The 26,789-nt window shown below is 42.1% G+C and overlaps 1 protein-coding gene and 1 long non-coding RNA gene across 2 annotated transcripts; both read left to right on the top strand.

Annotated features, from left to right (window-relative positions):
- Positions 1 to 14,297: 14,297 nt before the first annotated feature.
- LOC115538877 (uncharacterized) lies at positions 14,298 to 15,777 on the top strand (the record flags this gene model as incomplete). The annotated part of the gene is made up of 7 exons (XM_030350106.1): positions 14,298 to 14,570; positions 14,664 to 14,757; positions 14,896 to 14,963; positions 15,068 to 15,295; positions 15,378 to 15,449; positions 15,581 to 15,715; positions 15,769 to 15,777. Coding segments are annotated over 7 exons (879 nt in total), but the record flags the coding sequence as incomplete, so codon positions are not given.
- A 1,031-nt stretch (positions 15,778 to 16,808) lies between these two features.
- LOC115538878 (uncharacterized) lies at positions 16,809 to 17,961 on the top strand. The gene is made up of 4 exons (XR_003975607.1): positions 16,809 to 16,864; positions 17,214 to 17,279; positions 17,484 to 17,546; positions 17,778 to 17,961. It is a non-coding gene; the product is annotated as an uncharacterized LOC115538878 (long non-coding RNA).
- The last annotated feature ends 8,828 nt before the right edge of the window (positions 17,962 to 26,789 follow it).

Consider the following 26,789-nt stretch of genomic DNA (forward strand, 5'->3'; position numbering starts at 1 on the left):
TACTACCTCCCCTTGAAAGTGGAACCACAGCCCAAACCGTAAATGGTGCCGACATGCCAATTGCATGACTAGATCCAGGTCCGGCACCGCTACTCAGATAACAAAATCCAGACATGCCGGCCACTAGGTGGCGCTATACCAAGGAATACGCGTTTGGGGCTATAACTCCCACACCGAACCTCCCACATTCAAAACCTTGCACACACAGATTCACTGGAGTCTGATGCATCTTTTGGCATAGGCCACGCCCATTTGCGTCTAAATTTTTTTTTCGCAAAATCGCGAAAACCGCAAAAATGTTTTTGCCCTACTCCTCCCACATTTCTTGACCAATCGACAACAACCTTTGCACACAACATCTTCAGACGCACACGCAAAGGTATCGTGAGACAGTTTTTTGATCCGACCTTCGACGACGAAACGGTAGAATTTTGAATATTGGTTTATGAGCTAAATTAGACGTGGAAAATCAAAAATCTAAAGAAATCCGAAATTAAATATCGGAACGAGTCCAAATTGTACACACATGTTAGTGCTAACCTTAATGTCGTACGATAAAAAATTCGGAAAATTTCGCTATTAGGGGGCGCAATAAACGAGGAAATTGTATATCTTCTAATTGGCCAAAGGAATGTTCTTCAAACTCAAGGGAAACCACCAAGGGGCAAACCCGAGTCTATATAGAAAATATGGCCAAGAATTATTAATGTGGGCGGGAGTTATTTGGCAAAGGATAATTCTCTTTGGAAAATTTCGCCACAGGGCGGCGCCAAAAAACGACGACATTGTCTATCTCCTATTTGGCCAATGTTCTGAAAACGCGTTTTAGGCTATAACTCCCACACCGAAGCTCCCACAGTCAAAACCTTTATATCCACATGTTGTTCACGGTAGCGTTTTCAATACTTGCTTCGCGTTGTGCTGGCGAAACGCACATTTCTTGTTTTTATACTTCCCGCCATAGAAGTGGTACCACAGCCCAAACCGTAAATGGTGCACACGCGCCAATTGCATCACTAGATCCAGGTACGGCACCGCTACTCAGATAACCAAATCCAGACACGCCGGCCACTAGGTGGCGCTATACCAAGGACAGACGCGTTTTGGGCTATAACTCCCGCACCGAATCTCCCACATTCAAAAACTTGTACGCACTTATTCACTGGAGTCTGCTGCATCTTTTGGCATAGGCCACGCCCATTTGCGTCCATAATTTTTTTTCGCAAAATCGCGAAAACCGCAAAACTGTATTTTCGCTACTCCTCCCACAATTCTTGACCAATTGACACAAAACTTTGCACACGGCATCTTCAGACCTACACGAAAAGAATTCCTGCATTACTTTTTTGATCCGTCCTTCGATAACGAAACGGTAGCGTTTTGAATATTGGTTTATTAGCTAAATTAGACGTGGAATATCGAAAATCCAAAGAAATCCAAAATTAGACATCGGATCGAGTCCAAATTTGACACACATGTTGGTGTTAACCTTAATGTCGTTCGATAAAAAATTCGGACAAATTCGCCTTTAGGGGGCGCAATAAACGAGGAAATTGTATATCTTCTACAAAATTTCGCCGCGAAAACGCTACACTGACTTCTCGCTACTCCTACCACAGTCAAATCCTTTGTATCCACAGGTTCAGGGTAGCGTTTTGAACACATGCTTCGCGTTGTGCCGGCGAAACGCACATTTCTTGTCGCGTTGTGCCGGCGAAATGCACACTTCTTGGACCCCTGCATAACTGCTTGCAGTTCTAGTTTATTATTATTATTCCCCCCTAGAAGTGGGCCCACAGCCCAAACCGTAAATGGTGACGACACGCCAATTGCATGACTAGATCCAGGTCCCTGAGTTCTAGGCAGACGACAAAATCCAGACACGCCGGCCACTAGGTGGCGCTATACCAAGGGAAAACGCGTTTGGGGCTATAACTCCCACACCGAACCTCCCACAGTCAAAAACTTGTACGCACATATTCACTGGAGTCTGCTGCATCTTTTGGCCTAGGCCACGCCCATTTGCGTTGATAATTTTTTTTCGCAAAATCGCGAAAAGCGCAAAACTGTTTTTTCGCTACTCCTCCCACATATCTTGACCAATTGACACCAAACTTTGCACACGACATCTTCAGACGCACACAACAATTTAAATAACAACACGTTTTTGATCAGACCTTCGACGACGAAACGGTAGCATTTTCAATATTGGTTTATTAGCTAAATTAGACGTGGAATATCAAAAATCCAAAGAAATCCAAAATTAGACATCGGATCGAGTCCACATTTTACACACATGTTGGTGTTAACCTTAATGTCGTTTGATAAAAATTTCGGAAAATTTCGCCATTAGGGGGCGCAATAAACGAGGAAATTGTGTATCTTCTACAAAATTTCGCCGCGAAGACGCTACACTGACTTCTCGCTACTCCTACCACAGTCAAATCCTTTGTATCCACAGGTTCAGGGTAGCGTTTTGAACACATGCTTCCCGTTGTGCCGGCGAAACGCACATTTCTTGTCGCGTTGTGCCGGCGAAATGCACACTTCTTAGACCCCTACATAACTGCTTGCAGTTCTAGTTATTATTAGGGGTCCAAGCCAACAGGTTGGATCCCTATTGTTTTTGTAAGGATTATTATTTATTATTTCGTACGCCTTAGAAGTGGGCCCACAGCCCAAACCGTAAATGGTGCCGACACGCCAATTGCATGACTAGATCCAGAATCGGCACCGCTACTCAGATAACAAAATCCAGACACGCCGGTCCCTAGGTGGCGCTATACCAAGGAATACGCGTTTGGGGCTATAACTCCCACATCGAACCTCCCACAGTCCAAAAACTTGTACACAGAGATGCACTGGAGTCTGCTGCATCTTTTGGCATAGGCCACGCCCATTTGCGTCTAGAATTTTTTTTTCGCAAAATCGCGAAAACCGCAAAACTGTTTTTTCGCTACTCCTCCCACATTTCTTGACCAACGACGTCTTCAGACGCACACGAAAAGAAAAACTCAAACACTTTTTTGATCCGACCTTCGATTACGAAACGGTAGCATTTTGAATATTTGTTTATTAGCTACGTTTTACGTCGAAAATCAAAAATCCAGAAAAATACCAAAATTAGACATCGGATCAAGTCCAAATTTTACACACATGTCGGTGCTACCCTTAGTGGCGTTCGAAAAAGATTTCGGAAAATTTCGCCATAAGGGGGCGCAATAAACGAGGAAATTGTATATCTTCTAATTGGCCAGGGGAATGCTCTTCAAACTATAAGGGAACCATCAAGGGGCAAACCCGAGTCTATATAAAAAATATGGCCAAGAATTATTAATGTGGGCGGGAGTTATTTGGCAAAGGAAAATTGTCTTTGGAAAATTTAGCCACAAGGGGGCGCAAAAAAACGACGAAATAATATATCTCCCAACTGGCCAATGGAATATTCTGAAAACGCGTTTTAGGCTATAACTCCCACACCGAAGCTCCCACAGTCAAAACCTTTATATCCACATGTTGTTCACGGTAGCGTTTTGAATACTTGCTTCGCGTTGTGCCGGCGAAACGCACATTTCTTGTCGCGTTGTGCCGGCGAAATGCACACTTCTTGGACCCCTGCATAACTGCTTGCAGTTCTAGTTAGGGGTCCAAGCCAACAGGTTGGATCCCTATTGTTTTTGTAAGGATTTTTCCTATTATACTTACCTCCCTAAAAGTGGGACCACAGCCCAAACCGTAAATGGTGCCGACACGCCAATTGCATGACTAGATCCAGATCTCTTCGGACTATGCAGACGACAAAATCCAGACACGCCGGCCACTAGGTGGCGCTATACCAAGGAATACGCGTTTGGGGGCGCAATAAACGAGGAAATTGTATATCTTCTAAAAAATTTCGCCGCGAAAACGCTACACTGACTTCTCGCTACTCCTACCACAGTCAAATCCTTTGTATCCACAGGTTCAGGGTAGCGTTTTGAACACATGCTTCGCGTTGTGCCGGCGAAACGCACATTTCTTGTCGCGTTGTGCCGGCGAAATGCACACTTCTTGGACCCCTGCATAACTGCTTGCAGTTCTAGTTATTAGGGGTCCAAGCCAACAGGTTGGATCCCTATTGTTTTTGTAAGGATTTTTTTAGGGGTCCAAGCCAACAGGTTGGATCCCTATTGTTTTTGTAAGGATTTTTATTATTATTATTATTATACTACCTCCCCGTGAAAGTGGAACCACAGCCCAAACCGTAAATGGTGCACACACGCCAATTGCATGACTAGAACCAGGTACGGCACCGCTACTCAGATAACCAAATTCAGACACGCCGGCCACTAGGTGGCGCTATACCAAGGAAAGATGCGTTTGGGGCTATAACTCCCACACCGAACCTCACACAGTCAAAAACTTGTACCCACTTATTCACTGGAGTCTGCTGCATCTTTTGGCATAGGCCACGCCCATTTGCGTCAATAATTTTTTTCCGCAAAATCGCGAAAACCGCTAAACTGCATTTTTGCTACTCCTCACACATTTCTAAACCAATCAACACCAAACTTTGCACACGGCATCTTCAGACGCACACGCAAAGAATGCTCGAACACTTTTTTGATCCGACCTTCGACGACGAAACGGTAGCGTTTTGAATATTGGTTTATGAGCTAAATTAGACGTGGAAAATCAAAAATCCAAAAAAATCAAAAATTACACATCGGATCGAGTCCAAATTTAACACACATGTTAGCGCCACCCTTAACGACGTTCGAATAAAAATTCGGAAAATTACGCCCTAAGGGGGCGCTATAAACGAGGAAATTGTATATCTTCTAATTGGCCAAAGGAATGTTCTTCAAACTCCAGGGAAAACATCAAGGGGCAAACCCGAGTCTATATAGAAAATATGGCCAAGAATTATTAATGTTGGCGGGAGTTATTTGGCAAAGGAAAATTGTCTTTGGAAAATTTCGCCACAAGGCGGCGCCAAAAAACGACAACATTGTCTATCTCCTATTTGGCCAATGGAATGTTCTGAAAACGCGTTTTGGGCTATAACTCCCACACCGAAGCTCCCACAGTCAAAACCTTTACATCCACATGTTGTTCACGGTAGCGTTTTGAATACTTGCTTCGCGTTGTGCCGGCGAAATGCACATTTCTTGTCGCGTTGTGCCGGCGAAATGCACACTTCTTGGACCCCTGCATAACTGCTTGCAGTTCTAGTTTATTATTATTCCCGCGCTAAAAGTGGGCCCACAGCCCAAACCGTAAATGGTGCCGACACGCCAATTGCATGACTTGATCCAGGTCCGGCACCGCTACTCAGATAACAAAATCCAGACACGCCGGCCACTAGGTGGCGCTATACCAAGGAAAGACGCGTTTGGGGCTATAACTCCCACACCGAACCTCCCACATTCAAAACCTTGTACACACATATTCACTGGAGTCTGCTGCATCTTTTGGCATAGGCCACGCCCATTTGCGTCCATCATTTTTTTTCGCAAAATCGCGAAAACCCCAAAACTGTTTTTTCCCTACTCCTCCCACATTTCTTGACCAATCGACACCAAACTTTGCAGACAACATCTTCAGACGCACACGCAAAGAAAGCACGAAACACTTTTTTGATCCGTCCTTCGATAACGAAACGGTAGCGTTTTGAATATTGGTTTATTAGCTAAATTAGACGTGGAATATGAAAAATCCAAAGAAATCCAAAATTAGACATCGGATCGAGTCCAAATTTGACACACATGTTGGTGTTAACCTTAATGTCGTTCGATAAAAAATTCGGACAAATTCGCCTTTAGGGGGCGCAATAAACGAGGAAATTGTATATCTTCTACAAAATTTCGCCGCGAAAACGCTACACTGACTTCTCGCTACTCCTACCACAGTCAAATCCTTTGTATCCACAGGTTCAGGGTAGCGTTTTGAACACATGCTTCGCGTTGTGCCGGCGAAACGCACATTTCTTGTCGCGTTGTGCCGGCGAAATGCACACTTCTTGGACCCCTGCATAACTGCTTGCAGTTCTAGTTATTAGGGGTCCAAGCCAACAGGTTGGATCCCTATTGTTTTTGTAGTGTTTATTATTATTCCCCCCTAGAAGTGGGTCCACAGCCCAAACCGTAAATGGTGCCGACACGCCAATTGCATGACTAGATCCAGGTCCCTGAGTTCTAAGCAGACGACAAAATCCAGACACGCCGGCCACTAGGTGGCGCTAATAACTCCCACACCGAACCTCCCACATTCAAAAACTTGTACGCACAGATTCACTGGAGTCTGCTGCATCTTTTGGCATAGGCCACGCCCATTTGCGTCCATAATTTTTTTTCGCAAAATCGCGAAAACCGCAAAACTGTATTTTCGCTACTCCTCCCACATTTTTTGACCAATCAACACCAAACTTTGCACACGACATCTTCAGACGCACACGCAAAGAATGCATCAAACACTTTTTTGATGCGACCTTTGACGACGAAACGGTAGCGTTTTGAATATTGGTTTATTAGCTAAATTAGACGTGGAATATCCAAAATCCAAAGAAATCCAAAATTAGACATCGGATCGAGTCCAAATTGTACACACATGTTGGTGTTAACCTTATCGTCGTTCGATAAAAAATTCGGAAAAATCCGCTATTAGGGGGCGCAATAAACGAGGAAATTGTATATCGTCTACAGAATTTCGCCGCGAAAACGCTACACTGACTTCTCGCTACTCCTACCACAGTCAAATCCTTTGTATCCACAGGTTCAGGGTAGCGTTTTGAACACATGCTTCGCGTTGTGCCGGCGAAACGCACATTTCTTGTCGCGTTGTGCCGGCGAAATGCACACTTCTTGGACCCCTGCATAACTGCTTGCAGTTCTAGTTATTAGGGGTCCAAGCCAACAGGTTGGATCCCTATTGTTTTTGTAAGGATTTTTCTTATTATTATTATTCCCAACTAGAAGTGGTACCACAGCCCAGACCGTAAATGGTGCCGACACGCCAATTGCATGAATAGATCCAGGTCCCTGAAGACTATGCAGACGACAAAATCCAGGCATGCCGGCCACTAGGTGGCGCTATACCAAGGAATACGCGTTTGGGGCTATAACTCCCACACCGAACCTCCCACATTCAAAAACTTGTACGCACAGATTCACTGGAGTCTGCTGCATCTTTTGGCATAGGCCACGCCCATTTGCGTCCATAATTTTTTTTCGCAAAATCGCGAAAACCGCAAAACTGTATTTTCGCTACTCCTCCCACATTTTTTGACCAATCAACACCAAACTTTGCACACGACATCTTCAGACGCACACGCAAAGAATGCATAAACACTTTTTTGATGCGACCTTTGACGACGAAACGGTAGCGTTTTGAATATTGGTTTATTAGCTAAATTAGACGTGGAATATCCAAAATCCAAAGAAATCCAAAATTAGACATCGGATCGAGTCCAAATTGTACACACATGTTGGTGTTAACCTTATCGTCGTTCGATAAAAAATTCGGAAAAATCCGCTATTAGGGGGCGCAATAAACGAGGAAATTGTATATCGTCTACAGAATTTCGCCGCGAAAACGCTACACTGACTTCTCGCTACTCCTACCACAGTCAAATCCTTTGTATCCACAGGTTCAGGGTAGCGTTTTGAACACATGCTTCGCGTTGTGCCGGCGAAACTCACATTTCTTGTCGCGTTGTGCCGGCGAAATGCACACTTCTTGGACCCCTGCATAACTGCTTGCAGTTCTAGTTATTAGGGGTCCAAGCCAACAGGTTGGATCCCTATTGTTTTTGTAAGGATTATTATTAGGGGTCCAAGCCAACAGGTTGGATCCCTATTGTTTTTGTAAGGTTTTTTTTTCCTATTATTATTATTTTTCCCCCCTAGAAGTGGGTCCACAGCCCAAACCGTAAATGGTGCCGACACGCCAATTGCATGACTAGATCCAGGTCCCTGAGTTCTAGGCAGACGACAAAATCCAGACACGCCGGCCACTAGGTGGCGCTATACCAAGGAAAGACACGTTTGGGGCTATAACTCCCACACCGAACCTCCCACATTCAAAACCTTACACGCACAGATTCACTGGAGTCTGCTGCATCTTTTGGCATAGGCCACGCCCATTTGCGTCCATAATTTTTTTTCGCTAAATCGCGAAAACCGCAAAACTGTTTTTTCCCTACTCCTCCCACATTTCTTGACCAATCAACACCAAACTGTGCACACGGCATCTTCAGACGCACACGCAAAGAAACCCTCAGACAGTTTTTTGATCCGACTTTCGACGACGAAACGGTAGCGTTTTGAATATTGGTTTATTAGCTAAATTTGACGTGGAAAATCAAAAATCCAAAAAAAAACAAAATTAGACATCGGATCGAGTCCACATTTTACACACATGTCGGGGCTAGCCTTAATGTCGTTCGATAAAAAATTCGGAAGATTTCGCCATTAGGGGGCGCAATAAACGAGGAAATTGTATATCTTCTACAAAATTTCGCCGCGAAAACGCTACACTGACTTCTCGCTACTCCTACCACAGTCAAATCCTTTGTATCCACAGGTTCAGGGTAGCGTTTTGAACACATGCTTCGCGTTGTGCCGGCGAAATGCACATTTCTTGTCGCGTTGTGCCGGCGAAATGCACACTTCTTGGACCCCTGCATAACTGCTTGCAGTTCTAGTTATTATTATTAGGGGTCCAAGCCAACAGGTTGGATCCCTATTGTTTTTGTAAGGATTATTATTAGGGGTCCAAGCCAACAGGTTGGATCCCTATTGTTTTTGTAAGGTTTTTTTTTCCTATTATTATTATTTTTCCCCCCTAGAAGTGGGTCCACAGCCCAAACCGTAAATGGTGCCGACACGCCAATTGCATGACTAGATCCAGGTCCCTGAGTTCTAGGCAGACGACAAAATCCAGACACGCCGGCCACTAGGTGGCGCTATACCAAGGAAAGACACGTTTGGGGCTATAACTCCCACACCGAACCTCCCACATTCAAAACCTTACACGCACAGATTCACTGGAGTCTGCTGCATCTTTTGGCATAGGCCACGCCCATTTGCGTCCATAATTTTTTTTCGCTAAATCGCGAAAACCGCAAAACTGTTTTTTCCCTACTCCTCCCACATTTCTTGACCAATCGACACCAAACTTTGCACACGATATCTTCAGACGCACACGCAAAGAATGCATGAAACACTTTTTTGATGCGACCTTTGACGACGAAACGGTAGCGTTTTGAATATTGGTTTATTAGCTAAATTAGACGTGGAATTTCAAAAATCCAAAGAAATCCAAAATTAGGCATCGGAACGAGTCCAAATTCTACACACATGTTGGTGTTAACCTTAACGTCATTCGATAAAAAATTCGGAAAAATTCGCCATTAGGGGGCGCAATAAACGAGGAAATTGTATATCATCTACAAAATTTCGCCGCGAAAACGCTACACTGACTTCTCGCTACTCCTACCACAGTCAAATCCTTTGTATCCGCAGGTTCAGGGTAGCGTTTTCAACACATGCTTCGCGTTGTGCCGGCGAAACGCACATTTCTTGTCGCGTTGTGCCGGCGAAATGCACACTTCTTGGACCCCTGCATAACTGCTTGCAGTTCTAGTTTTTATACTTCCTACCAAGAAAGTGGTACTACAGCCCAAACCGTAAATGGTGCACACACGCCAATTACATGACTAGATCCAGGTACGTGAAGACTATGCAGACGACAAAATCCAGACACGCCGGTCACTAGGTGGCGCTATACCAAGGAACAAGCGTTTGGGGCTATAACTCCCACATTGAACCTCCCACATTCAAAACCTTGTACACACAGATTCACTGGAGTCTGCTGCATCTTTTGGCATAGGCCACGCCCATTTGCGCCTAGAATTTTTTTTAGCAAAATCGCGAAAACCGCAAAACTGTATTTTCGCTACTCCTCCCACATTTCTTGACCAATCGACACCAGACTTTGTACACGACATCTTCAGACACACACGCAAAGAATGCATGAAAACACTTTTTTGATCCGACCTTCGACGACGAAACGGTAGCGTTTTGAATATTGGTTTATTAGCTAAATTAGACGTGGAATAGCAAAAATCCAAAGAAATCCAAAATTAGACATCGGATCGAGTCCAAATTTTACACACATGTTGGTGCTAACCTTATTGTTGTTCGATAAAAATTTCGGAAAATTACGCCCTAAGGGGGCGCAATAAACTAGGAAATTGTATATCTTCTAATCTGCCAAAGGAATGTTCTTCAAACTCAAGGGAAACCATCAAAGGGCAAACCCGAGTCTATATAGAAAATATGGCCAAGAATTATTAATGTGGGCGGGAGTTATTTGGCAAAGGAAAATTGTCTTTGGAAAATTTCGCCACAGGGTGGCGCCAAAAAACGACGACATTGTCTATCTCCTATTTGGCCAATGGAATGTTCTGAAAACGCGTTTTAGGCTATAACTCCCACACCGAAGCTCCCACATTCAAAACCTTTATATACACATGTTGTTCACGGTAGCGTTTTGAATACTTGCTTCACGTTGTGCCGGCAAAATGCACATTTCTTGTTGCGTTGTGCCGGCGAAATGCACACTTCTTGGACCCCTGCATAACTGCTTGCAGTTCTAGTTTATTATTATTCCCCCCTAGAAGTGGGCCCACAGCCCAAACCGTAAATGGTGCCGACACGCCAATTGCATGACTAGATCCAGGTCCCTGAGTTCTAGGCAGACGACAAAATCCAGGCATGCCGGCCACTAGGTGGCGCTATACCAAGGGAAGACGCGTTTGGGGCTATAACTCCCACACCGAACCTCCCACAGTCAAAAACTTGTACCCACATATTCACTGGAGTCTGCTGCATCTTTTGGCATAGGCCACGCCCATTTCCGTCTATAATTTTTTTTCGCAAAATCGCGAAAACCGCAAAATTGTTTTTTCCATACTCCTCCCACATTTCTTGACCAATCGACACCAAACTTCGCACACGACACCTTCAGACGCACACGCAAAGAAATGATAGACAGTTTTTGGATCCGACCTCCGACGACGAAACGGTATCGTTTTTAATATTTGTTAATTAGCTAAATTAGACGTGAAAAATCTAAAATCAAAAAAAATCCAAAATTAAACATCGGATCAAGTCCAAAATTAACACACATGTTAGCGCCACCCTTAACGTCGTTCGAATAAAAATTCGGAAAATTACGCCCTAAGGGGGCGCTATAAACGAGGAAATTGTATATCTTCTAATTGGCCAAAGGAAGGTTCTTCAAACTCAAGGGAAACCATCAAGGGGCAATCCCGAGTCTATATAGAAAATATGGCCAAGAATTATTGATGTGCTCCACACCGAACATCCCACATTCAAAACCATACACGCACAGATTGACTGGAGTCTGCTGCATCTTTTGGCATAGGCCATGCCCATTTGCGTCTAGAATTTTTTAGCTATACCAAGGAAAGACGCGTATGGGGCTATAACTCCCACACCGAACCTCCCACATTCAAAACCTTACACGCACAGATTGACTGGAGTCTGCTGCATCTTTTGGCATAGGCCATGCCCATTTGCGTCTATAATTTTTTAGGCTAGGGGATAACACTGACTGTGGAGGACCCGGGTTCGAATCCCATTCCTGGGGGCAAAGTTGTTATATGCCGTTTCAATTGTATCCTAGCCTACATCAGTTAGCCTATCTGGACAGTAGGCTAGGCATATCCCTTTAAGAACAATTTAGACATCTGTATTTAGATCAATCTTTATTCGTGAAAATATCATGCTATTAAGTATTTGTGCGTCAAATAGTTTTCAAAGCAGGGATACGTTGAATCCACTGCAGCCTCGAACTTCCCCAGCAGAGGTCACTGTCACTGAAGCTTCGAGTAATGAACCCATTTTCGAAACATTGGCTCAGCGCTTTATAAAAGCTTCATTTGCCCATCACTAAGAATTACGACCGTCACTGAGAATAGGATAGAAACACACAGATGGATCCGATCGAATTTCCGTTGCGATGGGTTTCCATCAGCGATTTATACAATATAAACAAATTATATAAAGCAAAACCCCTCTTTCATTTTCAAATAGTATATAATAGGCCTCCATCTGGAACAGTACTTGGGCTACGACTGAGGACGTTTCACAAGAACGCAAGCACACAAGTACAGAAAATAACCCGAATTGAGAAACATTCCTTTTTGTGTAATTTGTGTAAATATTAAACAATATCAGATGTTTGAGTTTTTATTGAAGTTTAAAAAAAAGCACACTATTTACAATGTCACACTATGTTTGAGTTTTTATTGAAGTTTAAAAAAAAGCATACTATTTACAATGTCACACTATATTAAGTGTGGGCGTGGTGTACGCCCTTGAGTGCGTGACGAGGTACACACAGTAGGCTAGCTATTATTCAAATAATTCGCGGGCTTTTCCCGGCATTCATTGCGGTTGTATCCATTTTCACGCAAACAAAAAAATCCAACTGTATTATTCAGTCTTCCCGTTTTGGACATCCGTCAATCTTATCTTTTTTTAATTTGGCGAGCAAGAAGTCAGGAGATGTTGTACGGTATGAAGAGCAGAGTAACACATCTACAACATCTGTACAGGTGTGGGCGTGGCATACTCCCATGGTGCTTAGCGAGTTGAATGACTATCGTCAGCGACGCACGGCTCGGCCCACTCTGATCGGATTTTCTCTGCTTGAGACATCTTTGTTCAGATAGACCCTTTTGCTCTCCTTTCCACGGATTAATATTGTGAGCGGATTCATTCGAGTACGTTCTGTCTTTCAACTTTGCGGTTCAACCAAAGAAGTACGTTGTCAAGGTAAGTCCTTATACAATGGATAATTATGTTTATTGTATTAAGTTAGCATGGTTGCTTTGGCGGTTTGTTGATGCAGTTATGGCTTAAGCTTTCTTCGTGAGTGCCCGGTTTGTTGAGATGATGTGGTGATGGCGGCGTCTAGGCGGCCATTTTACCTTAGAAAAGCTTTCTTTGTCTAAGTCAGTGAAAAACAACGTAATCGTAAAGCTTAGTTGTGTATCACGGATAGGCTACTAGCTACCCTGTTTATTGTATTAAGTTGGCATGGTTGCTTTGGCGGTTTGTTGATGCAGTTATGGCATAAGCTTTCTTCTTTTTTCGTGAGTGCCCGGTTTGTTGACGTGATTTGGTGATGGCGGCGTCTAGGCGGCCATTTTACCTCAGAAAAGCTTTCTTTGTCTAAGTCAGTGAAAAACAACGTAATCGTAAAGCTTAGTTGTATATCACGGGTAGGCTACTAGCTACCCAGTTTATTTAATTAAGTTGGCATGGTTGCTTTGGCGGTTTGTTGATGCAGTTATGGCATAAGCTCTCTTCTTTCTTCGTGAGTGCCCGGTTTGTTGACGTGATTTGGTGATGGCGGCGTCTAGGCGGCCATTTTACCTCAGAAAAGCTTTCTTTGTCTAAGTCAGTGAAAAACAACGTAATCGTAAAGCTTAGTTGTGTATCACGGGTAGGCTACTAGCTACCCAGTTTATTGAATTAAGTTGGCATGGTTGCTTAGGCGGTTTGTTGATGCAGATATGGCATAAGCTTTCTTCTTTCTTCGTGAGTACCACAGAAAAGCTTTCTGGTGGACTCTGTCCATACAATGCAATGTGTTTTAAATGCTGAAATGTCGTGTTACATTCACTTTTTACACGCACACATCCGCCCAACAGTCTAAACTCTACCTCTGTCCACCATATGCAATGTGTTTTAAATGCTGTGCTTTAGCCCATATATTGATTTCACATGAACACCTTGTGCGTGTGTGTATTTATTGCACCTATCTGTTCTGTTTAATGTTCATTTCATATGAAAACACATGCTTATAATTACATAAATACATCTCTGTACAGGGTGGGGTTTTCAACATGCAGCCTTTCTTGATGCTTCCTCCCTGGTATGTAGTCGTAAAGATACAATAATGTTTTCAACTCATTTCTGTTCCTCAGAATTCTATTGCATGAATGTGTGATGTTTGACTTTTAGATCAACAGCTCGAGATAAGTTATTAATTTTAGTTTTGCGTTGAATTTGTCTCTTTATTAGTGCGTGGCACTGGAGCTCGTCACCGTGTCAAGCCTTGGCCTGTCTCTGCCCTCACTGGGAAGTTCCATCGATTGGATCTCCATTCAGAGATCCAAGTTAGCAGTAACTTGTCAAAGACCTTTCAGAAAAAAATGTATAATTTAGCAGTGGAATATGTTTGGAGTGGAATGACAACTTTTTATTTGTCCTTATTTATAGTTTGTGCTGTTTGTGGGCGACTCGCATCTGCGTGCGTTGGTTGACCGTTACGTGAGGATGCCAGACGGTTGCCTTTCGTTTGGGTTCCTGTCTACGCCTGGGGCGTCTGCCGCTGAGCTCCGCACTGAGTTGCTGAACGCAGACATCCCCAGAACCCCCGACATCGTTTGCTTGCTGGCTCCAAGCAACAACCTCACGGCGACGCCCGGCATCGAAGCGGCTGGAGTTGCCTTCGATGGACTTCTGAGAGCTGCCCGCAGTCGATGGCCTAAGGTAGTTTTTGTGTAACAAAATAAAGTGTATTTTCAAGGCAGACTATTTAACAGAATTGTATAGTGTGTAATCCAAAACTTTTGTGCGGATCAGGTGTTTGTGCTCGATTTCCCTCCCCGGCTGGCGAGTGAATTGGCACCGCAACAATTCCTTCGAGAGGAGTTTCGTCGCGTTGCAGCAAAGAACGGTATGTAAAAATGATTAAGAGATAATGTCAGTATAGAATATCTTTGTAGGAAAGCTTTTAGTGTATCAACACCACCTCTTGGTAGCACGTGTCAAATATGTGTATAGTGTATGGTTTAATATTTGTTTTCTTCTGCAGGTGTAGAGTACTGCGTCACAGCTGACCGCTTTCTGCTGGACTCGCTAGCCTTGTGGAGTCGTGATGGGGTAAGTCGTGTTATAACTTGGCACGTGAGAAATTCATGTAATGTCATTTTTATACGGCAAAAGCAGTTTATTTCAATAATAACCCGTGCTTCTCATTATAATAGATCCACCTGAGTGACGATCTGGGGATGCCGCTTCTCGCGAAGCTTCTGTGGCACTTCTCCTTTCGGCAGCTACAGTCACCTCTGCCTGTTACACCTCCGCCTGTGTCTCCTCCCAAGTCACCCCCGACTGTGAGACCCTTTGCTACCACCGTGGTTGTGAAGGGAGAGGTTTCACGTCCACGTCCCCTTGACCCCTTCAAGGAAACTGTCGTCGGACGTCGCGGAAAGGTAAAAGTTATTCAATTTTGAAGAGCTTTAGTTTTAGTTAGGCCACATTTATTGAATACTAATTCCCCCTATGTGTTTATAGCGCAGCCAACCTGAGTCCTGGGATGCGCCTGAGGACTGGGATCAGTCTTCCGTGCGGATCCTTCCTCATGAGGTTTGTACATTGGTATGATAGCTGATAGGAAATTAAACCGTAATGATGCGTACATTTGTTGTTTCATTTAAATGCTATTCCTATAAGACAAGGCAAATGGTCAATGGCTCAATTCTGTTTTTTATTTCTAGGTTTGTGTGCCTCCTCTGGTCCTGAGGGAGTGCTTTGTCGTGCTAAACCCTATCCGGTTTAGCACTGACAAGTTGGCTGCAATGGATCGCATTGTTCCATCCAACCTTGACGTCCCCATGGGGAATCACTCAAAGGTAATTTGTGTGATTTTAATATTAACTGTTTGTGAGTGCATACATATTAATAGCGCCTGTAATCCTATATGACAAGCTTTACATTGTATGGTACAGATAGTTGCATTGATAATAAAAGTGTTATATTTCATTAACTGTTATCATTTCCGTTCTCTTCCATTATGATAGAAACGGAAGGTGGCACATGGAACCACGGCTGTGGTCTCCAAAGGAAAGAAGGCCCGCCTTGAGGTTGGTAATTTCTCAGTGAAATATGTACTTGTTTTTTGGTTGAAACACAGGAACAACTATTTTCTGATTTCGCCTCTAACACAAGAGGTAGTCCAACATTCTCTGTGTAGGTATTGTTTTGCCAATGATTTACAATTATTTTCCAGGCACTTCAAACTCCAGCAAGGATTGCCAAACCTTCGAAGCTGGTACCTCCCCCTCGACCTGTTCCAGAAGCTGCTGTACCAGCTACTCTGGAGGGCGTACCTCCTCCTCGACCTGTTCCAGAAGCTGCTGTGCCAGCCACTCTAGAGGGCAGCGTCTTCGTGCATTCGAGCAAGGTAATTTGCATACAACATGTAATGATTAAACACATTCAGTGAATAGAGTGCGGTTCTCTATTCTTTTGATATTTTCTCTAAGTTCCCTTTAAGAGAGTGTAATTTTGGGTTTCCATCTCTCAATTGTAATGTACATATAATTCTTACTATGTCTTTGCAGTTTGCTCAACCGGAGGGGGATGACAAGACTCTGTGTGTTGATGAGTGGCCGTTTCTTCAAACAGAGTTTTGTGAGGTAAAGGAATGGGGGAAAAAGAGAGCATCTTGTAATAATTTTATATATTGGGTTTTGTTGTTAAATTTGTATGCAGCGCCACAAAATACAGGCGTGCACAACACAATGTTTGTTACTGTTTTCAATAAACTACATTAGCAGTAAGTTCTTTGAACTGCCCACTTTTCAATTTTCATACAATTGTACCTCTCATAATAATTTTGCTCCCCTACCTCATTGTAGAAGGTGAACCAGCCAACTGCTCGGGTTGTCTCTGGACAGAGAAAACAAAAGGAGCCAACACCTTGGGGGCCAAAAGTTGTGATGGCCCAGGCTGATAAACCAACAGCCAATGAGACCAGCTTCTTGGGATGTTCAACCAAGGTAATGACAACAATATAAAAAATGATTTCCAAATAAGCAATCAATCTGTTCCAGGATCAGTATCTAGAAACATTTACATTTTTACTTCATAATTACAATCAACATAGTTTAACTGTTTTTAACATGTTCTTGGTAATATCTACACACTATGAATTGGAAATGTCAAGAAGGTTGGCTGATGAACTTGTTGTGCTCATTTTAATTATTTAAACTGAACTGAAATAAAAGTTTTCTTTGTCCTTAATTCTGTTCACCACAATACACCAAATGTCCCCTTTTCTATGGCTTATGAGTTTGCATGTAGGGGTAAACCAATTTTTTTTAACATTCGTAATGTTTGTGATTGCAGATGACACACATTGAGGACCATGAGCCGTTTGAACCAGCACCTGAGGTCACTGCGAGCAGTCAGCAGGTATGTAATTACTAGTGGAAAAATTGTATGCCAACAGGAAAAGCCACAGCTTAAGAGACCCATTTTGTTTTGATGTGTTTATTCTTTTAAAACATTGATATGGTGTAAGTGAGCAGTTCTGACTAATTTGCCTATACTATGTACATTTTCAAATTACTTACTGGGAACCAACATGCTTTTAAAAACACTGAATTGTCATTTCAGCAGAGCCCGCCTGAGGACAATGGCCAGCTTGAAGATCCTCATGTAACACTTGGCAATCAGAAGGTACTTATTTTTAACATGTTATTCCCTGTTCCTTGAGAGTTTTCCTGCCATTTATTAGATCTTGGAAATTAGTTAAAGTAATGTTAATATCATGTACAATTCCGTTTTCCCATTATACATAGCCATGAACTACCGCTGATTGATTCCTAGCCTTTTTATGAATTCCTTGTTAATTTCGTTATAAACTATTGGTTACACTCCTTTTTGATTGAACTACTGTTGTGTTTTTAGGCACCCTGTGATTTTGCACCTGCCAGAGCTGCTACATCAAGTCATGTGACTTATGACAACCCTGGTTGTCTTCAAGGATCTTTTGACCAGAGCAGCCACATATTCGGGGAAAATGCAGGTAAGCAGTGTGCTACAAATGGCATAGCGGCGATTATGACCCACACCACCCATAGCGTTCTCAAATGGAAAAAAAAGAACATTCATCGTATTCTAAAACAAGGTAATGGCTTGTACACATTTATGCTAGAAAATAAGGAAATCAGTGCAGCCAAAACCAGTGGGCATATTTTCATTTCCGAGTTACCCAGACACTGCAAATTAAACAACAAATTATTTAGTTTGGAATATTTTGATACACTCACTGGAAGTCTTGATCAAAAGGATGATTATGACGCTTCTTTGCAAAACATTGCCATGCCTTTAGAAGAGGCTATTCAGAAGACACTGCTGCAGACAGACACATGCTTGCTCAACATCCAAGGAAGTGTCTGTGCCGTTTTCAAGGTCGAAACTGCTTTTGCAGTTTTCGATCCTCATTCTCGTAGTACTTGGGGTTCAGTTGCACCGGATGGAACCAGCATAGTAGCGCACTATGCTACTGTGTATGAGTTGTATGACCATATTGAGAACCTTGGCAATTCCTTATATCAAAATCATCCACATGCTTTTGATATCCCAAACAAGGTGTTTGAAGTCACTGGTGTGAAAGCTGTTGAGGTAAACTCACCATTTACTGCTTTAACTGCACAGCCTGAAGCCAGCACTTCGGCACATGACGGTACTTTGGACACTGACAGTGACTCTGATCTCTGGGTCCTTTCGGTAACGGATAGAAATTCCCTTGCAGTAAACACGTCTTTTTCCCTTGAAACTGTGCAGCCCGTAGCAAACACTTCTACATGTGACACAACTGTAAACATTGACAGTGATCCTCCAATTCACACAGAGGGTGCATCAGATGTCTGTTTAATTTCTGTAACAGATAGCCCCAATATAATATTTACTGGATTGACATTAAGGGAAAAAAATCGGATCTGCCACAAACTGAATATCGTACCAAGTTTAGATCAAGATATTGTTGTACAAACCTTCGATATGGCACAGCCTGAGCCATGCCAAACAACATCCATTGGAGGTGACGGTAATTGTTTCTTTCGTTCTCTTTCGTCTGTATTGAGTGGTTGCGAGTCACATCACAAGGCCTTTCGAAAGGCTGTAGTGAATCACATCTCAAATAATCCACTTCATTACATTACTTGTCTAAGACAGCAATTTGCCTCTGTGGAGCAATATCTCCGGGATTCAAAAATGAAATACGTTGGATCTTGGGCAACAGAGTTGGAAATACAAGCTTCAGCAGATTTTCTCTGTGTTGATATTTACACATACAGTCAACAGAAATGGATTACGTTTACGGCGAACATTGAGCCGATTTCAAGAAAAGCTATATATCTGAAACACTGCAACGAATGCCATTATGAACCAATTGCATGTGTCAAAGGAAAAACCTCTCATGTATGCTTTAGTTTAACTAGCTTCTGTGAAATGTCGCACAAAATGTCCAATGCAGAACTTGTTTCACCAAGTAAAAAATGTACTGATAAAGTAAAAAATCTAAGAAAAAAGAAAGCGTATGCTGAGGACACAGAATATAGGCAAGTTAAAAAGCTACAAACTCAACAAAGATATAAATGTGATGAACAGTATCAAGCAAAATTAAAAAACAGTAGTATCGCAAGATATGCTAATAATGAACCGTTCAAAGAACAAGTAAAAATCAGCAGTATTGAAAAATATGCTAATAATGAACCGTTCAAAGAACAAGTAAAAAACTGCAGTATTGAAAAATATGCCAATAATGAACCGTTCAAAGAACAAGTAAAAAAACTGCAGTATTGAAAAATATGCTAAGAATGAACTGTTCAAAGAACAAGTAAAAAACTGCAGTATTGAAAAATATGCTAAGAATGAACTGTTCAAAGAACAAGTAAAAAACTGCAGTATTGAAAAATATGCTAAGAATGAACTGTTCAAAGAACAAGTAAAAAACAGCAGTATTGAAAAATATGCTAATAATGAACTGTTCAAAGAACAAGTTAAAAACAGCAGTATTGAAAAATATGCTAATAATCCTGCCCGTCATAACCAGGTGAAACAAAGAACTGTAATCAAATACAGAGATGATCCATCATGTAAACCCTCTTTAATTGAAAGAAACTGTCAAAAGAGACTTAATCTTACCCTCTTAAAACACAATATTGACTTTGTAATTGAGCTCTTCCAAGAAGAGGTCAAACATGGACCAGAACATGTTTGTTGTGTATGTCACAGATTATTGTTCCGTAAGCAAGTTAGATTATGTGACATAACTTCATATGAATCCAAGGCTTCAACTGTGTCAGCAATTGCAAAACAATGCATAACTACAACATATCTCCATCAATGTGATAACGCATGTTTAACGCCATGCACACTAAAACAGACAGTTGCTGGGAAATTGTGGATATGTTTCAGTTGCAACTCCAAGATACTCAGTGGTAAGGTTCCCCAGGAGAGCGCTGTGAACAATATGGCATTAGATCCAATTCCGGACGAATTAGGCACACTGAACTCATTAGAACAACACCTGTGCGCATTGAATATTCCCTTTATGCGACTTGTGGCATTGCCACGAGGTTCTCAGAATTCTGTCCATGGGCCGGTGACTTGCGTTCCATCAAACAGCGATGTAGTCACTTCGGTTCTCCCTAGGCTAGAAAATCAAGATTTAATGATCCGAATAAAACTGAAAAGAAAACTTACTTATAAGGGGCATTATCAGTATCAATATGTGCACACTCAAAAAATCCAAAATGCGATAGCATGTTTAAAGGACATGAATAAATGATATAATGACATAGACTTTAACCCAGAATGGGAAAATCCCTTGCCAGAAGATGCATGTTCTGTTTTGAAAGAATGCAACCCAGTTAATGACACTCCATCTGCACCTGAAAGCAGTGACATTACAACTCAATCAGACCAGGTGTCAGATGATGAAGAAGCTGACCACATATATGAAACTCAAACACACGGGTTACTCTTGGACACATGTTTGCAACCAATAGATATCGCACAAGAAATATTTGATCAGCATTTCGAAAGTGTTTTATCAATAGCTCCAGCTGAAGGCAACAGTCCTGTTAGGCTGCTGACAGATAAGGGCAATGAAGCAAAATGTTTCCCAACTCTTTTCCCCAAAGGGACAGGTACATTCCATGATGCACGGCCCCACAGGCTCACTCTCAGTAGATACATCAACACACGAATCCTAAATGCTGATGGGAGGTTTAGCAGCAACTTGGACTACATTTTCTATGCTCAATATTTATCTGAGGTCAATCAGGTTGTTTCCAAGGTGTCCATAGCACTGAGAAAAGGTTACCATGCAGGGGAATCATTGGCTATAACTTCCGCCATGCTTTCAAACAAAGACTATGTACAAAATGTCTTAAAAACCGATCTCGGTTACAAGTTCCTTCAACCGATCCGAGGGACTCCAGTTTTTTGGCAAGGTGTACAGAAAAATCTATTTGCTATGGTTCGTCAGCTTGGTGTCCCTACTTGGTTCTGTTCATTTTCATGTGCTGATTTACGCTGGACTGAACTCATCGATGTTTTCATGAGACTACAGAAAATACAGGGAAATGTCAACGACCTGGACTGGTCACAGAGGTGCAATTTACTCAAAACTAATCCGGTTACCGCGGCAAGAATGTTCCAACACAGGTTTCAGACTTTCCTAAATGACGTCATCAAGTCACCAGCTAACCCCATTGGTAAAGTTATCGACACATTTTTTAGAGTTGAATTCCAACAACGCGGCTCACCCCATACTCATTGTCTGTTCTGGGTAGAAAATGCACCGAAAATAGGCAAAAACACAGACCAAGAAGTCACACAATTTATAGATAAATACATCAGTTGTGAACTCCCGCCAGCAACCGACGCATTGCATGAAGTTGTTTCCAGCGTTCAAAAACACAGCTCCAAGCACTCAAAGAGTTGTAGGAAAAAAGGCACAACATGCAGATTTAACTTTCCACGTCCTCCAAGCAACCACACCTTTCTTTGTAGAAGTAAAACAGACGAGAAGCAGGAGGTAACAGACGCTGATCCGATAGACGTCTCTATATTAGAAATGCGAAAAGAAAAAGAGGTGGCTAAAAGTGTCATGACAAGGGTCAAACATGCTCTTTCAAGTCCAGACCTAACCTTCGACACTGTGGATCAGCTATTTGCTTCCGTTAACATCACCCAGGAAATGTTTGAAAATGCCTACCGATTGACAACCAATAAAAACGCGGTTGTACACAAACGCAACCCATCAGATGTTTACGTTAATCAATACAACAAAGACCTTTTGCGTTGCTGGGATGCCAACATGGACATACAATATGTCTGCGATGCTTTTGCTTGTGTAGTATACATAATATCCTACATCTCAAAAGCAGAACAAGACATGGGCTTATTGTTACAACATACTCAAAATGAAATGAAAAAACATGGAAATTTAGATGCAAAACAAACACTCAATAAGTTGGGAAGTGTCTTTCTCCACAATCGCGAGGTCTCAGCTCAAGAAAGTGTTTATCGAGTTACAAACATGCATCTCAACGAATGCTCAAGACTGGTCACATTTATCCCTACTGGTGAAAATACCGTCAGAATGAGTTATCCTCTCAGTGTCATTCAAAGCAAAGCAGAACAGGGTGACACGTCAACAGAATCGATATGGATGACGAGCACAACGGACCGCTACAAAAACCGCCCCCAGGGCGCAATTTTTAATGATATTTGTATAGCCACATTTGTTTCAAAATACAGAGTTTTGTACGGGAAAGAGCAGCACAGCAATGGCTCTGTTAAACTGGAAAATAACACTGGCTTTGTTAAGATGAGAACTAGGGGATCTGATGCTGTTGCTAGATACGCTCGTTTCTCACAAACCAAATATCCAGAAAAACACTACCAAAGTTTGCTACAATTGTTTTTGCCTCATTATACAACAGATGAGTTAAAACCTCCACCGTACAACAGTTATGAGCAGTTTTACAGGACCGGTTCCATCACTAACAGCAGCAATACAACGCAAAGTGTTAAGGAAGTTGTAGATTTGAACAGATCCCTCTTTGAAGTAGATGCAGATGAGCTCGATAGACGCCAAGAGGTTGCAGGGCACCACGGGGCTCACGACGAGGCATGGGCAGACCTTTGCCCTGAATCTGAGTTGGAGCGATTAGAATGTCAGGAGATGTCTAACAACAACGACACAAATCAAAATGAAAGAGAAGCCATACCGGACTTGCAGTCGGACACAAAGGCGACACTGTCTAAAGAATTTCCCACACACTCGATACAAAGAGCTGAAGGCCTGTCCATTATGCGCACGTTAAACGAACAACAGACTCAAATTTTTTACAAAATCCGCGCATGGTGCCTTGACAAAGTCAATGGCAAAAACCCTGACCCGTTTCGCGTATTCATTTCAGGGGGAGCAGGCACAGGAAAGTCCCACCTGATTAAAGCTGTGTACTACGAGTCATGCAGACTCTTTGCAAGAATGTCTATTAATCCAGACGACACTCATGTTTTGCTAGCTGCTCCTACAGGAGTAGCAGCATATAATATCAACGGAAGCACAATACACAGCACCTTTGCTATTACTACCACTGCCAAACTGCCATATCAACCTCTAGGGGATGAAAGAATCAATTCGTTGAGAGCCACCATGAAAGACTTACAAATACTCATTTTGGACGAGGTGAGTATGGTTGATCATAAAATCCTGACGTATGTCCATGGCAGACTACGACAAATAAAGCAACAAGGAGATTATGCATTGTTTGGGAATGTATCAATCATGGCAGTTGGTGACTTCTTCCAGCTCGGCCCTGTAAAGGGAACACCTCTTTACCACGAGCAATTGGTGACCGATCTGTGGAACAATCATTTCACTCACATTGAGTTGACAAAGATGATGCGACAAAAAAACAAAGAGTTTGCTGAAACATTAAATCGTCTTAGAAAACACAGAAAAGGAGACAATCTTTACCAGCGAGATGAAGTCTTGCTAAGACGACGTGAGACCGGCGAGGGGGAACTGACACAGGACCTTCACATTTTCCCCAGAAACGATGAAGTGGCAGCCCATAACATCGCCATGTTACACAAGACGTGTACGGATTTGGTGCAAATTAAAGCTCAAGATACTCAGAGAAATCCTACCACAGGACAAGTAAAAAGAAAAAATAATCCAAAAATTGATAGTCAGACATGCTTAAGCAGAACGTTAATCGTTGGTCCATCAGCTCGCGTAATGCTCATCAAAAATATAGATCTGTCAGATGGATTGGTCAATGGTGTATTCGGTACCGTTTGCAAAATCACCTTTGAAGGGAACGTTCAGTTTCCCAAAACCATTTTGGTTAACTTTGACAATGACGCAATCGGCAGGAAACTGAGGAGTAGGTCTGTATGCTTTGAGCCTCAATTTCAACAAGCAACACCCATAGATGCTGTGGAAGACAAAGCAATGACTGGTGGATCTAGACGCCAATTCCCGTTACGCCTAGCATGGGCCTGTACAATACACAAAGTTCAAGGTTTAACTTTAGAAAGAGCTGTAGTGTCCCTTAAAAAGATATTTGCAGCTGGCCAAGCATATGTAGCATTAAGCCGAGTAACGTGTGAGGAAAACCTTATCATTCAAGACTACGCAGCCAAAGCCTTCTATTCGAAACCAGACATCGACATTTCCCTGCAAAAAATGGAACCATTCATTGCAACTCCACCAGCAGAAATAACTTCAACCCTCAAAATATGCCTCCACAACATTCAAGGTCTATGTCAACACATGGAAGACCTTAAACATGACCAGAGAATCTTGAGTGCTGACATCATTTGCGTGACAGAAACATGGCTGGAACAAAACACCTCAGTCGATTCCATTGAAATGCCAGGTTGGACTTTTAATCACAAACTCCGGTCCCAATCCTACCATAACATGACCCAATTCCAAGACTTGGTAAACAAACGGCACGGTGGAGTGGGCTACTACCACAAAGACCACATCACTTGTAACATTATACACATGCCATGCAGTGACTTGGAAGCCATCATGTTTAATGTTCAGCCTTTGAATTACAATTACATTGTGCTGTACAAACCGCCATCATATAAACTCGCCTTATTAAAACAAGATCTCGCTTTGGTAATGCAACACTTTAACCAACTTTCAGGAGGAAAGGTAATTATGGGTGACTTCAACGACAATGCCCTTGTTTCTAAATCTGCAGAAAATTTCATGCAACAGCAAGGTTACACCCAAATTGTCTCTTCGCCAACAACAGAAAACGACACGACAATTGATCACGTATACATTCGTGACATTAATCCCACTGATATCAAAGTGCAAATTCTGTCCACCTACTACTCCGATCATGAGTGCCTCTGTTTAGATTTCCTTCTGTAACTGGTTAGCTCGTTTGGCTCGCAGGTTTTAGCACTACCCAATAATTTAAATGTTTTGTCTGTCTTTTCTATTTTTTCAAATAAATAATAAATATTAAATATATATTTTTAATTTCCTATTTTTTCTAATAAATAATGAAATTTCTACCCATTTTTTTTTTATGGATTTGCCCCTCTAAACAAAGCCATAGATATGTTTCTTTTTTTTAGCACTACCCAATGTTTTCAATGTTTTGTCTTCGTCTTTTCCATTTTTTCTAATAAATAATAAATATTATCCATTTTTAACTTTTGGTTTTTTTACTTTACTAAATTTTCTCCCCATTTTTTTTATTTTTTTTATTTTTTATTTAACCCCCTAATAAAAGCCATAGATATTTTGTCCCTTTTCAGCATTTTTTCCCTATTCATCTACAACTTACAATTTACAATAAGGGTACACTGCTAAACTATTTGTTAATGCTTAGTTAATAACTCATAGCTAACTAACCATTTCTAAATACTTGCGTAATGCTTGATAAGCATTAACTAAGTCAAACTAACTGTTATCCTTAGTTAATGCTAATCTAAGCATCAACCAAGAAAAACTAACTGTAATGCTTAGTTAATACTTATCTTAGCATTAACTAAGCATCACAGTTAGTTTTACTTAGTTAATGCTAAGATAAGTATCAACTAAGTACAACTAACTGTTATGCTTAGTTAATGCTATAGTAAGTATAGTTAACTAAGTAAACTTAATGCCGAACCAATCATTACTCAACATTAAATAGTGTTAAATACGCATTAAAAAACCATTGATAACATTACGTAAGTATTAATCCACAGATATATGATGTACCCTCATTGTAGTATGTTAGCCATGGATTTAGGTTACCTTTTTATTCAATCTTTAAAATACCATTTGGATTCTTTTGATTTTTTCAAAAAAATGTGCCTCTCCAAACCCAACCCCTCGTCCACGTCGTGAGAGGCGGAAACAGTGTGTCTGTATTCCAGGTCCATCCAAGACGCTGTCTGAATGGACCTGGAAACATGCTGGCCAACGGGGCTCTGGTAAAGCAAACCAATCGAAACGGAAGCGGACAAGGCGTTTGGGGCTATAACTCCCACACCGAACCTCCCACAGTCGAAACCTTCGTATCCACAGGTTCGCGGTAGCGTTTTGAACACATGCTTCGCGTTGTGCCGGCGAAATGCACATTTCTTGTCGCGTTGTGCCGGCGAAATGCACACTTCTTGGACCCCTGCATAACTGCTTGCAGTTCTAGTTAGGGGTCCAAGCCAACAGGTTGGATCCCTATTGTTTTTGTAGTGTTTATTATTATTAGGGGTCCAAGCCAACAGGTTGGATCCCTATTGTTTTTGTAAGGATTATTAGGGGTCCAAGCCAACAGGTTGGATCCCTATTGTTTTTGTAAGGATTATTATTATTCCGACATGCTAATCCTAAAAGTGTGCCCACAGCCCAAACCGTAAATGGTGCCGACACGCCAATTG

The sequence above is a fragment of the Gadus morhua genome, unplaced genomic scaffold, assembly GCF_902167405.1.
Source record: "Gadus morhua unplaced genomic scaffold, gadMor3.0, whole genome shotgun sequence".
NCBI lineage: Eukaryota > Metazoa > Chordata > Actinopteri > Gadiformes > Gadidae > Gadus > Gadus morhua.